At 43.5% G+C, this 16,713-nt stretch overlaps 1 protein-coding gene across 1 annotated transcript in view; it reads left to right on the plus strand.

Annotated features, from left to right (window-relative positions):
• Positions 1 to 16,713, plus strand: part of LOC144495277 (trans-2,3-enoyl-CoA reductase-like) — a 190,555-nt gene that overhangs the window by 55,972 nt on the left and 117,870 nt on the right. Inside the window, exon 3 of the mRNA XM_078215349.1 lies at positions 8,699 to 8,743. Within this exon, the coding sequence (XP_078071475.1) occupies positions 8,699 to 8,743 (45 nt within the window). The remainder of the gene's footprint in view (positions 1 to 8,698; positions 8,744 to 16,713) is intronic.

A 16,713-nucleotide genomic window follows, 5' to 3' on the forward strand; every position in this document is an offset into this window, starting at 1 on the left:
AATCGACATCTTAAAAAGTAAATGGGTGGATGCCTGTCATCCATCAAATGTCTGATCATTTTACAAAACTAAATGCACTTTTATGAAGTAATTGTTAACATTAAAGAGGAGGGGCATCTCACAATGAAATGCTTTGTACAGAATATAGAGGGTTTCAATGTAATTCATGGTGAAATTTTGCCTGTCCATATTAACTCTAATTTCTACGCAAACAGACAGAGACAATGATTAATCAACGGCATTGTAATTGTAGGTAGGTGGTGGGCATTGACTGGACATTCACTTGTGCCATTGTAAATGCCCTCAGAACCTGATGTAGCGAGTTGTTGTGGGGTGGGGTGGAGGTTGGAAAGTGGTGGACAGGTCAGAGGACCTCCTCCTTGGGTTGCTCATGTGCCTGACCAGTAACAGGCCCAGGCAGTGGACAGTCATGAGGTTATTTAGCCTGACTGCCTGCTTCTCTTCTGCAGCTACATCCATGCCTGTGTATCTCGGCAGAGGGAGAATACGGTGTCCGCCAGTATGCTTGAGGCTTTCCACAACTGTTAGGTCATGGAGGGAGGGGGGAGGGAGGGAGGGAAGGGGAGTTCTCATTTCAATTTAAATTGGTAAGTTGTCTTTAAAGATTTTGTTTTCATTAGAGTTGGTTGATAGTGAAATGGCCATTTCACTTGTGGCATTTTGTTAGTTTATGGATATTTATAAATTTATAAATATTTCAATATTTATGACATCATTACCATGTCCTGGATGCTATCATTTGGGCTCATTTGACCCTACCTACTCACCGGTCGGGGTCCTCACCGGCGAGGATCACTTCCGGTTGCCACCAACAGAGACCGGATGTGATGGCCTTGCCAGTGGGAACAGAGACCATTGAAGCTCCCCAGGTGGTTTGGAGCAGGGTTGGGCAGTGTCACTTGGGCATTGCCAGCCTGGCACCCTGGCACTGCCCACCTGGCATCCTGGCACTGCCCACCAAGCACCCTGATGGAGGTGGGATGCGTGAGAAGGCTGGACCACCTACCCATATATGGCTGTTTGCTGTCACAGCTCATGAAGACCATGCAGAAGTCAATTAAAATAGGCTGACTGGAACTTTCCAAAGTCCAGAGGCAGGATTTGCCACACGACTTTGTGGATTCGTGGCAGGGGGAAGCGGCCCGTCATTGATCAGCAGCTAGACCTTCTGGTCCCGCCATTATCAATGGGGTTTCCTGTTGAATGCACCTCTCGCCACTGTGAGACTTGTGGCAGGGGTGCACTGTTGGCGGACCCGGAAGATCCTGCTGGCATGAACAGCTGGAAAGTGTGTCTGCAGGGTCCTGTAAAAAGTGGTGGTCAGCTTAGATACTAGTTTAGGAAACAGCTGCCTGGACCCACCCAAAGTGATGGCTTTTAAGATCCATTATTCCATTATTTAACATAAGACATAAAAATTGGAGAGAGGGCATCACACTCTTGAAGTGCTCTCTCCCTTACTTAAACTTTATTTCAGCCTTCTCTTTTCAAGCTGAAAGGCCTGTTTGGCCATCCAACTTTGAGAAGCTGTCTCCAAGCCAATTAAGGAGGTGGTGACTCTCCCTCCCTCCTTACCCCCTCTGGAGGTGCTGTAAAATCCAGGAAACAGTTCAGACCTCTGATTCCCATCCCCAGAGAGAAAATTCTGACCGTGGAATCAATACAACACAGAAAAAAACCATTGAATCCATACTGGTCCTCTGTTGAGTCCCAGTCTGCACTTATCCCAAAAGCCCTGCCAGCTTATTTCCATCGAATGCCTATCCAATTTTGTTTTTAAATGATTAATCTCTGCTTCAACCATCCTCCTAGGCAGTGAATTCCAATCATTACCACTCGCAGCATTAAACACTCTTGCTCACAACCCTCCAATGTCTCTTGCCAACAATCTTAAATCTGTCTCTCCCAGCCTCTGACTTGCTCGTGTAGCCACAGTATTTATATGGCTAGGCCAGTTCAGTTTCTTGTCAATGGTAACTCCCAGGATGCTGATAGTGGAGGATTCTGAGATGGTAATGCTGATGAATGTCGAGTGGCGATAGTTAGATTCTCTCTTGTTGAGGATAGTTATTACCGAGCACTTTGTGGTATGAATGTTCCTTGTCACTTATCTGATATGTCTGATAGAACTGTCCTGCCAGTGGGACAGGACATATCCAGGGTTGGTGATGATGATGTCTGGGACATTGTCTGTAAGTTATGATTCAGTTACAATGACTGTGTCAGGCTGTTGCTCAACTAGCCTGTGGGACAGTTCTCCAAATTTTAGCACAAAAACCCAAATTGTTGGTAAGGAGGACTTTGTAGTGTCAACAGGGTTGGGTTTGCCCTTGTCAGTCTTAGTGCATAGAGTCATACAGCACAGAAATAGGCCCTTTGGCCCACTATAGACTATGTCTATTCCAACCATCATATGGCCATCTATACTAATCCTATTAGTATAGGGCGGCACGGTAGCATAGTGGTTAGCACTGCTGTTTCACAGCTCCAGGGACCTGGGTTCGATTCCCGGCTTGGGTCACTGCCTGTGTGGAGTTTGCACATTCTCCTCGTGTCTGCATGGGTTTCCTCCGGGTGCACCGGTTTCCTCCCACAGTCCAAAGATGTGCGGGTTAGGTTGATTGGCCATTCTAAAATTGCCCCTTAGTGTCCTGAGATGCGTAGGTTAGAGGGATTAGCGGGTAAAATATGTAAGGATATGGGGGTAGGGCCTGGGTGGGATTGCGGTCGGTGCAGACTCGATGGGCCGCATGGCCTCTTTCTGTACTGTAGGGTTTCTATGATTTCTATATAGCGATGCCTAGGTCAATATCAGGTGGTCTTTCTGGTTTCATTCCTTTTTATCGGCTTTGTTGCAGTTTGACATAACTGAGTAGCTTGCTCAGTCATTTCACAGGGCATTTAAGAGTCAACAACATGGCTCTCGTCTGGAGTCACATGTAAGGTCAGGCCAGGTAAGGACAGCAGATTTCCTTCTCTAAAGGACATTAGTGAATCAGCTGGATTTACAATACAATTGACAGTAGCTTTGTGTCACCGTTGGAGCGGTTTTTATTTCCAGATTTATTCATTGAATCTAAAGTCCACCAGCTGCCATGTTGGGATTTGAATATGTGTCCTAGAGCATTAGCTTGGGCCTGTGGATTACTAATCCAATGGCATTACCACAAGACCATTGCGTTGCCAATTCTCTGCCTGTGGTTGTCCTCTGGCTTGGTCAGATTTTGTCAAATGTTCCTGTCACTTTGTCCTCCGCTGCACTGCAGCCTCTTTTGAGTCACTGATGTTCTGACACAATCTACTGCAATGCTACAAAATAGCATTGCTCTTGGAAAATTGTTGCTAATTGCTATTTAACAAACTGAATTTGCTTCCTGCCACAGGTTGCTGTCACCATACAAAAGCTGAGTGTGGGAAATAGGCGGGAAGATGCTGGGGAACTAGCATGAAACATTTTTCCCTGAATTTGCTTGTACATTTGCCATCATACCACTCTCCAAGGCCTGGTAAACTCCCCACCACTTTCTCCCTATCTCCTTTATTAAAGCGAAAACTTAAGTTAAATCATCCTTCGCCCTTCTGAATTCCAACAATAAAAATTCTGGTTTGTGTAATTTAACCTCTCGTAACAATCTGGTAACTCTATGCTGCACTTCCACCATGCCAATATATTCTTCCTAACAAGTGATGCCCGGAAGCACTCACAGTCCTTCACAAAGTTCCAACCAGGACTTTGTATAGCAGAAGCATAACTTCGACTCCCTTGTTTTCTAGTCCTCCCGATACAAAAGCCAACATCGCAAAAGCCTTTTTGATGATTTCTTGTTCCTGACCATGAAATGTAATTGAAATTGCTCTGCAGCTGTGAAAGATCTAGAACATTCACTCAACTGATCTCATTAAGAAAGCTGTAGACTCTTTTGTTTGTCTGTTTCATATATTATTAATATATCTTCATCATGAGATGGTTTATTTAATCTACAAAATTGTAGTGGGTCTATTCACTTTCTCTCTGTGAACTTTTGTTTTTCTTTCTCACTTTTATTTGATGTGCGATTTAAAGACCAGAATCAGTGGGCAGTGTCTCTGAATCAGTTGGTTTAAGAGTTTTATGATGCTTTATTGAAGCAGTGCAATGCTCAGCAATGTAATTTGGTAGAGACACGCTCTGGTTTGATGAGCGTGAAGCAGTGTGATCATTTCATCTCACTGCCTTTGCGCTTCACACTGTCATGGTAAATGTACTGAATTAAATGTAGCGATCATTACTAAACAGCACTATCACGATGGGGATCTTCTATCCCTTTGTAAATGATTGCTTGAACAAATCATAGAGTTTTGATCTAATTATAAATGAAGATCTTTCTTCACTTGCTTGTGGAAAGTGTTGACAAATTAAGGTATGCATGTTGTCAGGTGAATGTTTCGTGAGACTCCTTCGGGCAGGTTTTTTGCTCCTGTTCATGTTAGGCGAGTCCGGCAACAGGAGCAGAAAATTTCATGAGGACTGCAAAGTTGCATTTTATGTTGGCGTGAACACGTGATACAATTGTCCCCGCCTGCCCCATCAGTGATGGGATGCACTTCCCAATATTCAACATCGGGAACATCATTTGATTGCATTACTATTTCATTATCAGGCCCCTACACCTGAAACATCCCTCTGCACTCTTTTCCTGCCCTCCCCATCCCAGTCAGAAAATCCATCCATGATGGCATGACAGGAGAACGGCATGAATCATGACTTTTCTCCCAATATGTGCATCTGGCAAGTGAACCTCTCAGGAGTGCTCAGGTGAGTGTGGGGGGAGAGGTAGGGTGAAAGGTCATGCCCAGACACTGTCCGCAGCAAAGCTTGTCCCCTGGCAGGCAGAGGGGCAAGGAGGTAGGTGAAGATGCTGAATAATGGAAGAGGAAAGATCGAGGGGAGGGAAGCTGGACCCCAACAAGCCTGCATGAAATTCTGAGGTCAAAGGGATATCACATTGTTTACTGTAAGGGGATGCACAAGGACTCCAGGGGTGATGGGTAGAAGTGCAAATGGGACATGGGTGCCTCACAGGTGATGGAATCAGGGGAAGGTGGTTGAATCAAAGGAACAGGCTTCTTAAGGCTGTTGGCCTTTTCCCTCTGGGTTGCTGACATCCTGCATAGTCTGGTGTAGGCAGGTGGGTTGGAGAAAGTGATGTGAGTGTGCTGGACTGGTGTTTAAATGTGGTGCCAGGATCTTCAAACCCACCAGCTTAGGGCAGGCTTACAAATCAGCTGTTTGAGGGGAATTCACCTCAGCAAATTAATGAGGTTCCAAGCATTGCATCTCTTGCAGAATCCTACCATTTCAGTCGGCGAGTCAGGCACCGCCAGCCACTGCATTTAGTCTCAAAATGGGAGAATTCTTTCCTCAGTTTCTTGTCTTGCCCCACCATCATGCCTTTGGGCCCTGGAAATCTAACTCTTCTGTTCGCCAATCTCTGTCTTTCACCCTATCAACAAACTTTCTTTTGTTCTTGTCCCGCACACTCCTTTTTCAAAGCATTATTAACTTTTCCCAGTTCTGATGAAAAGTCACAGATGTGAAATGTTAACTCTGTTCCTCTCCATGGATGTTGCCATAAGATGCTGGGTATTTCCAGCATTTTCTGTTTTTATTTGTTTTGTACATATTGACTGATTCAATATTCCTCTCATGCAAGGGGTCAGCTGTGGTTCAGTGGGAGTACTCTCTCCGCTGAGTCAGTAAGTTACAGGTTCATGTCTTATTCAGAGACTTGTGTATGTAACATTGCTTGTTACTTTTGCTGTCAGTGGTGCCATCTTTTGGATGAGATGATAAATGATACCTTCCCTCGCAGGTGTATGTAAAAGATTCCATGGCATTATTGTAAATAAAACAGAGCAGGAGAAATCTTCCTGCTGTCCTAACTCATATTTATTCTTCAACCAAAATCACTAAAATAGATTACTTGGTCTTTATTTCCTTATTGTTTATGGGACTTTGTTCTGCACAAGTTGACTGCTAACAGTCACTAAACTTCAAAAGTACTTTATTGGTTCTGGGATCATGGAAGTTGCTGTGTAAAGCAAGTCTTTCTTTCTACATTTGTGTTTTCCTTCATGTTAAACCTCAGTATATAAATTTAAAAAGGAAATAAAGGGCGTGATTCTCCTGAAAAAAGTTAAAGTGCGACCACCAGTGGGGAAACTGAAGCATTATCCACTGTCATAGAATCATAGAATCATAGAAACCCTACAGTGCAGAAGGAGGCCATTCGGCCCATCGAGTCTGCACCGACCACAATCCCACCCAGGCCCTACCCCCACATATTTACCCGCTAATCCCTCTAACCTACGCATCCCAGGACTCTAAGGGGCAATTTTTTTAACCTGGCCAATCAACCTAACCCGCACATCTTTGGACTGTGGGAGGAAACCGGAGCACCCGGAGGAAACCCACGCAGACACGAGGAGAATGTGCAAACTCCACACAGACAGTGACCCGAGCCGGGAATCGAACCCGGGACCCTGGAGCTGTGAAGCAGCAGTGCTAACCACTGTCCTACTGTGCTGCCCCTAGAGTCATAGAGTCATAGATGTTTACAGCATGGAAACAGGCCCTTCGGCACAATTTGTCCATGCCGCACTTTTTTTTTAAAATCCCTAAGCTAATCCCAATTGCCCACATTTGGCCCATATCCCTCTATACCCATCTTACCCATGTAACTGTCTAAATGCTTTTTAAAAGACAAATTTGTACCTGCCTCTACTACTACCTCTGGCAGCTTGTTCCAGACACTCATCACCCTCTGTGAAAAAATTGCCCCTTTGAACACTTTTGTATCTCTCCCCTCTCACCATAAACCTATGCTCTCTAGTTTTAGACTTCCCTACCTCTGGGAAAAGATATTGACTATTTAGCTGATCTGCGCCCTTCATTATTTTATAGACCTCTTTAAGATCACCCCTCAGTCTTCTACGCTCCAGAGAAAAAAGTCCTAATTATCCAGCCTCTCCTTATAACTCAAACCATCAAGTCCGGGTATCATCCTAGTAAATATTTTCTGCACTCTTTCTAGTTTAATAATATCCTTTCTATAATAGGGTGACCAGAGCTGTACACAGTATTCCAAGTGTGGCCTTACCAATGTCTTGTACAACTTCAACAAGACGTCCCAACTCCTGTATTCAATGGTTCTGACCAATGAAACCAAGCATGCTGAATGCCTTCTTCACCCCCCTGTCCACCTGTGACTCCACTTTCAAGAAGCTATGAACATGTACCCCTAGATCTCTTTGTTCTGTATCTCTCCCCAGATGTTGGCAGTTCTGAGCAGATGGGATTCATCTACTCTTTGGTTGAAAAGAAATCCTCCACACAAAATACATCGGCAAGCTCACAGAGACTGGGGCACCACAATCTCAGAATACGATGCCCGAGGACCACCTCCTGTCAAATCCTCCCCTACGGACACCCCCCCACCATCCCTTCGTCAGAGGCCTCACCCCTTCTCATCCCCTGCAAGAAAACACAATGACATGGGGCCAGCAAAGGCCCTACCCATTCAGGCCCTCTTTAGGCCTCGCTCCTTCGCAGTGCTAAACTGGCACTGACCCCTGCCACCCGGGCAGTGATACCCAGGCACTGATACCCTGATAGTGACACTCTAGTATTGGAGAATTCGGTAAGAATTTCCCCAAGCTCCAAAGGTTGAATTGTGAACTGAATCGCACCACTCGGGACAACACTGAGCAATTTCTTGTTTAATGATAGATGGTTGTGGAATAATGGTTCTTGCACTGGAAGACATTAGCCTAAAAAGTGCACTGTGTAATATTAATCCATTCCTGATTTGAAATGTATTTTCCATTGCATTAGCAGAAGTGTTAACCCATTGAAAACAGATCGGCAAGCCTGTCTGCTAAAATAGCAATGCAGAATCTTGGGGGAATGAACTAACATTCACACACGAGCATCACACAGCTGCTATTACGTGTTAAGTAGTACATTCTTCTGATCCCTCTATCTTGATAGTGGCATGGGAAGCTGGTTTTCAATTGGCTTCTGCATCCTCAGACATGATGGAGAAAAACATTGACAGACATCAGAAAAGGGGAGTATTTCAATATCAGGTGAGGTCAACATTAGGCTCAGTTTGGAGATGTTCTCCCTTTTGGAACAGTAAGCTGCTATCACTCACTGGGTGGCATAGTCTGGCTGCGCTCACCCCAAAACCAGAAAATCCCACCCGAGGTCAATCGTGCTACTGATAGTCCGCCCCTCGCCCGCTCCGATTCCCGTGGCAGGCGGCACGGTAAAAATCACCCCACTGTCTTTGGTAACTTATTAAAAATGGCCATTTGAGTGAGCTGCAGGAATGTTGTTTACATGGATTAGTACTGACTATTTTCAGCAGAGAAAATTACTAATTATGCCTTACTAATTATTTGCCACTGTCGGATATGCAATTATAAATAAATGTTTTAGACAAGAAAAAAATCAGTCTAGATTTTCCTGATCACAAGCTTTAATATATTAGGGTCATTGGTGTTTTGTTTTTTTAAGCAGGCATGGATTGAATATTCCTGAATGTGAATGCTGTTGGTCTGAAATCAGTCAAATGATTTAATTGACAGTAGGAAATATGAAATGTTGTTTTTGTCACCCTTGTGTTTTTTATAGGTCCCCAGTGGTATCCTTCACGTGTTGGCCTTCACCTGGAATGCAGTAAGTTTTTGTATAACAGCTTGATATAAAAATTCCTTCATTACAATTTAAGATGGGAATGTGATGACAGACATTTATGCCATAAAAATAATGAGAACTAGATACCAAATTCCTATAATAGCTATTTAAGTTTGAATAGTTGGTGTAATTCTTGGTCCATGTTGAGATCGAGGTCTGGAAACAAGAATGGGCCATTTATTGCTTTGAGCTTTTTCTCCCATCCATTTAGATCATGATTGTTTTGCATTTAATCTACATCCCCTGATATCCTTACCTAACATGAATCCATTGATCCAGCATCCCCAGTACCTTGGAGGAGGTGAGGGGAGGGAAGATTCTTCCCTACCTTTTTTTTGGAAACAATTTACTTCCTAATTTCATTTTTAAATGCCCTGGCTTTAATTTTAATTTTAAGATGATGCCCACCAGAATAATTAATTTCTTTGTATCTACCCTGCCAAATCTCTACAACATTTGAAATGCCTAGATTAGATCCCCCCATTGAGGTTGTTAACTCAAGGGAATACAAAGCAGGTTTATGCAATTTGTCCTTATAATTTAACCCTTCAAGTCTTTGTATAATTCTGGCCATCTGCCTGTATCTATTTAAGGCTAATACATTCTTCTCAAGGCCCAGACCTGAATGCAGTATTTATCAGATAGTGCTTCAATTCTTCATGTTGGAACAAACTGAAATTCCATCACCCTTTTCCATTACCTTTTGTCCTTGCATATCATATTTTCGTGGCTTGTGTACAAGGGAACAAAGATTGCACTGTTCCTCCAAATCTCCATCATCCACCATTATTTGCAATTTCCTATTTCCATCTACACAACTTTTTGACTCCTGGAATAGAAGGCATAAATATGTCCCTCAAACTATAAAAGAAGAAAAGCTAATCCTGGTGCATTGGCATGTGGAAAAGTATAGTCAGTTCTGTACTTTGGAAATATGAAGCAGACTGAACTATCTGGGAAAAAAATGCATTAAATTTGTTTTCAGGGATTAGTGCCTTGAAAAATTAAATGACACAGAAAGATAGGGGGTGATTTTCAGCCCATGCTCTCTGGGATATTCCCTCCTCACCGTGAACCTGTCATGGGTGTCTCCCTGGGGTCCAGAGATGATCGTTGGTGGGTGGATGCCAGCCCTGACTGTGGACTGAGGGGGTATGTTGGGGAGGGAGGGAGGGGAGTGGGGGTGGTGGGGAGAGGTTGGGACAGGGGGAAGGACCAATGATCGGGGTGGGGTGGAATGGGCCAATGATCGAGGGGAAGAGGTGGGGAAGAGAAGTGCTGTCTCCAATCAGGAGTGAGAAGGAGATCCGCGAGACCTTTGTGGTGTGCTGGGGGGAGGTTTATTCCTGTTTTGATCGGGGTGCCCTTTAAAGATGGCGCCCCAATCTCAGTGCAGCCAGGTTTTGTCAACGTGTTGAGGCCCCATCCTCCTTCATGATGTCATGAAACACGCTGCCTTGATTTATTAAGTTAGAGTGTTATAAGATCCGGCGAGAAAACCAAACAATTGCAGAATGTTGGTTCCAGTGAAATGCATGGCGTGTTTCTCTCCAGAGAAACAGGTCAGTTTTCTCCGCAGCTCGTACCACATTCTGTCAAAAAATAACAGGTATGCATGTTGCATGCTGTCATGTAGGATGGGGCTCCAACACACCAGCAGAGCCCAGCTGCATTACGATCAGGGTGCCATGTTTAAAAAATGCCCTGATCAAAGCAAAAGGTAACCTCCCCCCGCCACCCCCCCCTCCCCCACACACCACCAAAGCCTCAGGGGTTCCCCACCACACCCCTACCCCATGATCAGAGCCGACATTCACATTCCCCCCCCCCCCCCCCCCCCCCAAAACCCCCACCTCCATGGTTGGAGCCGGCATTTCTCTCCTCTCCCTGCTCCTCCACCGCCACCAAAATCCAGTACAGGAAAACATCCCCCCTTTTCTCTAAACATTATACACCTTCCCCCCCATTGTCAGTGCCAGCAACCACTGACTCCCCAAAACATTGGACCCCTTCCCACCAACACATCCACCCACACACCCAACGCCAGCAATCCCTCGCAACCACCACCCCAAACTAGCTCACACATCTGCTCTTGCCCACCACTACATACAAATAAATCCCCCCCTCCCCATGTGGCTCCCACTGGGTTTGTCCCGGCACTGTCCCCAGCACAGGTTGGTACTGCTAGGTTGGCATGGGCATAGTGCAAATCTAGCAGTGCCAGTCTATGTCAGGAGTGTTGCCAGGCCAACGCCTGACCATATCCCTCTCCCCTGGGGGTTATGCATTGGAGGAAAGAACTGGCTGACAAAGGACAATATGAAAGGAATAGAATAAAAAACACATTGGAGCAAGACATGTATAGCTGTGTTGTTGAACCCAGATGTCCCTGTTGAAAACATTGACGGCTACGTTTTTTTGATCATCTTTCTATGCAAATGATTTGTGAATTGGGTGCATAGAAGTTTTTGCATTTGAACCCAAGTGAGTCCACAATGTGCTCGAATCTAACTGAAATTTGATGCTTAAGAAGATTTGTGAAGTCAGGCTAGATTTGCCAGTAGGGACAAAATAAATATTTTAATCTCTTATCAGAGCTCTCAGCAAGTGTTTCCACTTAATATCATTGACATGATTCCATTCATTGAGCTCAAGGGACATTAGTTGCCTGGTAAGAATCCAAAGAAGAAACAGAGATTTTAGTTGAAAACCCTCTTGCCTGTCTTCTGCTTGGGAGAGAAGTCATGATGTGGAGATGCCGGCGTTGGACTGGGGTAAGCACAGTAAGAAGTCTCACAACACCAGGTTAAAGTCCAACAGGTTTATTTGGTAGCAAATACCATAAGCTTTCGGAGCGCTGCCCCTTCGTCAGATGGAGTGGATATCTGCTCTCAAACAGTGCACAGACACAGAAATCAAGTTACAGAATACTAATTAGAATGCGAATCTCTAAAGCCAGCCAGGTCTTAAAGGTACAGACAATGTGGGTGGAGGGAGCATTCAACACAGGTTAAAGAGATGTGTATTGTCTCCAGACAGAACAGCTAGTGAGATTCTACAAGCCCAGGAGGCAAGCTGTGGGGGTTACTGATAATGTGACATAAATCCAACATCCCAGTTTAGGCCGTCCTCATGTGTGCGGCATCGACACCGCTCGACAATCACCAGGCAAGACTGTTCTCTTCCTGTGGGGGAGCACTTCAGCAGTCACGGGCATTCAGCCTTGGATCTTCAAGTAAGCGTTCTCCAAGGCAGCCTTCACGACACACGACAGCGCAGAGTCGCTGAGCAGAAACTGATAGCCAAGTTCCGCACACATGAGGACAGCCTAAACCGGGATGTTGGATTTATGTCACATTATCAGTAACCCCCCACAGCTTGCCTCCTGGGCTTGTAGAATCTCACCAGCTGTTCTGTCTGGAGACAATACACATCTCTTTAACCTGTGTTGAATGCTCCCTCCACCCACATTGTCTGTACCTTTAAGACCTGGCTGGCTTTAGAGATTCGCATTCTAATTAGTATTCTGTAACTTGATTTCTGTGTCTGTTTGCACTGTTTGAGAGCAGATATCCACTCCATCTGACGAAGGGGCAGCGCTCCGAAAGCTTATGGTATTTGCTACCAAATAAACCTGTTGGACTTTAACCTGGTGTTGTGAGACTTCTTACTGGGAGAGAAGTCACAGAGATGCCACACAGTGCTCCCTGTGAATGCCAAGAGAATGAAATCTAAAGGAACACAGATAGGAGGAGGTCAGGATAGTCTGTTAAGTGGAGGCCATTAAAAACATAAGAATTTTATTTTAAGGTTGACATTGTTTAAGCGTGTGCTGGTATGAGCCTGTAAAGTAACCCAGGACTAGTTTTTAAGGATTTTCTTTTTTTAAATTTACAATGATGTATTTTTAACTTGTGAAGTAAATGAACTTTAAATTTTAACTTGCTGGCTGTAACATACAGTAGCAAAATTGTTTGCATCTGTCTTCATCAAAGTATTTCCATGCAGCCTGCAAAATTATTGCATAAATTTATGATAAGATCATATCACAAGGTCCTATTCTTATCAATCAGGATGTGCCATTTTATAATTAGATAATGACCAGTGAAGGTTCACTCTCATTTGGGTCAGCTTAAATGATCACTTGGAATGATCAGAGCTGTTGAAACCAAGTCGATCTTTAAGACAAACCCCAAATCTGTAACAATTGGTTAAAGTTAAGCTCAAAAATGGTCTGCTTAACAAACTAACCGCCTGCATGTAAACAAATGCAATATGCCCTTCAAATGAATAGATTCACCTATTTGATGTTAGAGCGGTGTCTATTAATATTGTGGATGAAAGCATATCATGTCTTTTTGCCATTAAATATCATAGAATCATTTAATTGTAAAATCCCTGCAGTGCAGAAGGAGGCCATCGAGTCTGCACCGACCACAATCCCACCCAGGCCCTATCTCCGTAACCTCACTTACTTACCCTGCTAGTCGCCCTTATACTAAGGGGCAATTTACTATGGTCAATCAACTGAATCCACACATCTTTGGAAAGTGGGAGGAAACCAGAGCACCTGGAGGAAATCCACGCAGACATGGAGAGAACGTGCAAACTCTACACAGACAGTGACCCGAGGCCAGAATTGAACCCGGATCCTGGCACTGTGAGGCAGCCGTGCTAACCACTGTGCCAGCATGCTGCCCGTTAGTGCCACCACGTTATTTTGCTATTTTCATTCTTTTTGATGTATTTATTGCAAATGTCTTCCAATAAATCTAAACCCATTGGTAAAGTGTTGACATTCTCCGATTTAATAAGAATTTTAAAAATATATTAACACTTACTGAAGAACAGAAGTGTGGCATATTAGTGTGGCATAAACAAAGCACTGAAAACGTAGCATGACAGTGCTTCTTTCATTGTGCTTTAATTCATAATGGGTTAAAAACTAGTTACAACTGCAGAAAAAAGTTCCAGCTTAATTTGCTTCAACGGCTACAAGTTGTAGTCAGTTTGTTTGCGCTGAATACTCAAGGGAGAAATCAAATCAGTTCATCATCTTGTGGGTTTGTTAAAAAAATGTTCTTGATTGGCAGCTTTGAACTTAGTCAACAATTATTTTGACCTTCTTGTTCCCAGTTACTTTATGATGACACTTTATCAGGTCGAAAAGGTGGTACAAATAATGATTCTAAAATGAAAGGGAAGAGAACTGAGAATTGCTTTGGGCATAACAGATGAAGGGAAAATGAAAAGATGTGAAGTAATTAAATCAGGAGAGAGAAATAAGAAATGTATGAGAAAAACATTGGAGCAGAAGACTGGTTAGGGAGTGTGGCCAAAAGAAGTGTTCTTTATATAAATGCCCAGTACATAGAAATAAAGTGAATGAGTAACAGGGATAAATTCAATTCAAAGGGTATGGTATGATCACTATTATGGTCAAGAATAGGAGTTAAATATACCAAGTTATGAGGAATACAGGAAGGAGAAGGAAAATGATTGGTGGCACAGTGGTTAGCACTGTTACCTCACAGCAACAGGGACTCGGGTTCAATTCCAGGCTTGGGTCGCTGTCTGTGTGGAGTCTGTACATTCTCCCCATGTCTGTGTGGGTTTCCTCCAGGTGACCAAAGAACAAAGAAAATTACAGCACAGGAACAGGCCCTTCGGCCCTCCATGTCTGCACTGACCATACTGCCCATCTGAACTAAAACTCCCCACCCTTCCGGGGACCATTTCCCTCTATTCCCATCCTATTCATGTATTTGTCCAGATGCCCCTTAAAAGTCACTATCGTATCTGCTTCCACTACCACCCTCGGAAGCGAGATCCAGGCACCCACCATCCTGTGTGTAAAAAAACGTGCCTCATACATCTATTTTAAACCTTGCCCCTCACACCTTAAACCTATGCCCCCTCGTAATTGATTCTTCCACCCTGGGAAAAAGCTTCTGACTGTCCACTCTGTCCATGTCCCTCATAATCTTGTAGACTTCTATCAGGTCGCCCCTCAACCTCCGTCATTTCAGTGAGAACAAACCAAGTTTCTCCAACCTCTCCTCAAAGCTAATGCCCTCTATAGTAGGAAACATCCTCGTAAATCATTTCTGTACCCTCTCCAAAACCTCCACATCCTTCTGGTAGTGTGGCGACCAGAATTGAACATTATATTCCAAGTGCAGTCTAACTAAAGTTCTATAAAACTGCACCATGATTTGCAAATTTTTAAACTCAATGCCCCGGCCAATGAAGGCAAGCATGCCTTCTTGACTACCATCTCCACCTGTATTGACACTTTCAGTGACCTGTGTACCTGTACACCCAGATCCCTCTGCCTAATACTCTTAAGGGTTCTGCCATTTACTGTATATTTCCCATCTGTATTAGACCTTCCAAAGTGCATTACCTCACATTTGTCTGGATTAAACTCCATCTGCCATCTCTCCGCCCAAGTCTCCAACCAGTCTATATCCTGCTGTATCCTCCGACGGTCCTCATCGCTATCCGTAATTCCACCAACCTTTGTGTCATGGGTGCTCTGGTTTCTTCCCCCAGTCTGAAAGACGTACTGGTTAAGTGCATTGGCCATGCTAAATTCTCCCCCAGTGTACCGAACAGGTGCCAGAGTGTGGCGACTAGGGGATTTTCACAGTAACTTCATTGCAGTGTTAATGTAAACCTTCTTGTGACACTAATAAATAAACTTAAACTTTAAACATTTTGATAGAGGCTGGGACTAGCCTTCCTGATTGAGGATGAAATTACTTCAATGACAAGAGAGGATATAATTAGAGGTAAGTAGGTAGCGGAGACTTTATGGGAAGAATTTAAAAAAAAGTTAAGGCTGCAGTATGACTTACGTGCATGTCCCCAGTAGCAGCTTTAAGATCCCATCAGCCATCCTTGAATGGATAGGGAACCTGTCTCCATGCCAATTAAAGGCTCCCTCATGTGAAAATCTTGACTTTAATCAGTTTCCCAACAGAGATGGGTTTGGGAGCCAAAATGCCCAGGGGGGAATATTCAGCCCTTTATGTCTAACCAGGAAGCTGTATTCTGTTTATTCATATAAATCATGTAAATTAATCCCATTCATTACTTTGCAATTTATCTCTCTAAATTGCTTTTCAGTCTGCCTTTTAAAAATGTACAAGAATGCTAGCAGAGGCAGCTGTGAAGCCGCAGTATTCCGTACACACAAGGGGCTTATTATTAAGATCGCCAAGTTAAACTACCTGTTAAATAAAAGCAAGATACTGCGGATGCTGGTTTTTAATTACACTTTCTGTTAATTGGATATTAGGTAGTAAAGGTGCACTACCCAAGGTAGTAAAGATCATACAGCCTCTAAAGTACCCTTGCAGCACTAAGCAGTGATGCTAAGCATGAAAGAATACCGAGGCAGGCTTGTGAAATTTGTAACAAGGAATTTAGAGCTCAAAGAGTTGAATTGTTGTAAGGCATGAAAGCCAGAATAAATTCTGAAGTGAAAAAAGGAAGAAATCCAAAAATATATCAATGCCTTTGGCTCCATGACTTTTTTCTTTATCCTCAAAAGATTTTCAGCGTGTGTTGCATTCCAAGGATAATAATGAACTGATTATTATTAGCAGCTGAATGTTAATGCCAATCTGATTTTCTTCCTGTTTTTCAATCAAATATTTTGTTTTGCTTGATGTCCCCTTTTAGCATAGTCTGTTTCCCTTTTTCATTCATTCTGTGACAAAGAATAATACATGTTGCTTTTCAATTGTCAGTGCAGATCTGATGTGCTTTATTGAAGAACAAAGAGATTTTGCCCAGTTTATTTGATCACAGCATTCTGAAAAAATATCTGAATGATACTGAAAAAGACTAAGGATACCGACTTAGAAAGTTGGAAATATTAGTTTTGGTTTTTGGTGGAATTTAATAGTCTGTCATTATTTGTCCTTTTACTTTTCCTCAGATTT

This window comes from Mustelus asterias, chromosome 6, assembly GCF_964213995.1.
Source record: "Mustelus asterias chromosome 6, sMusAst1.hap1.1, whole genome shotgun sequence".
Lineage (NCBI taxonomy): Eukaryota > Metazoa > Chordata > Chondrichthyes > Carcharhiniformes > Triakidae > Mustelus > Mustelus asterias.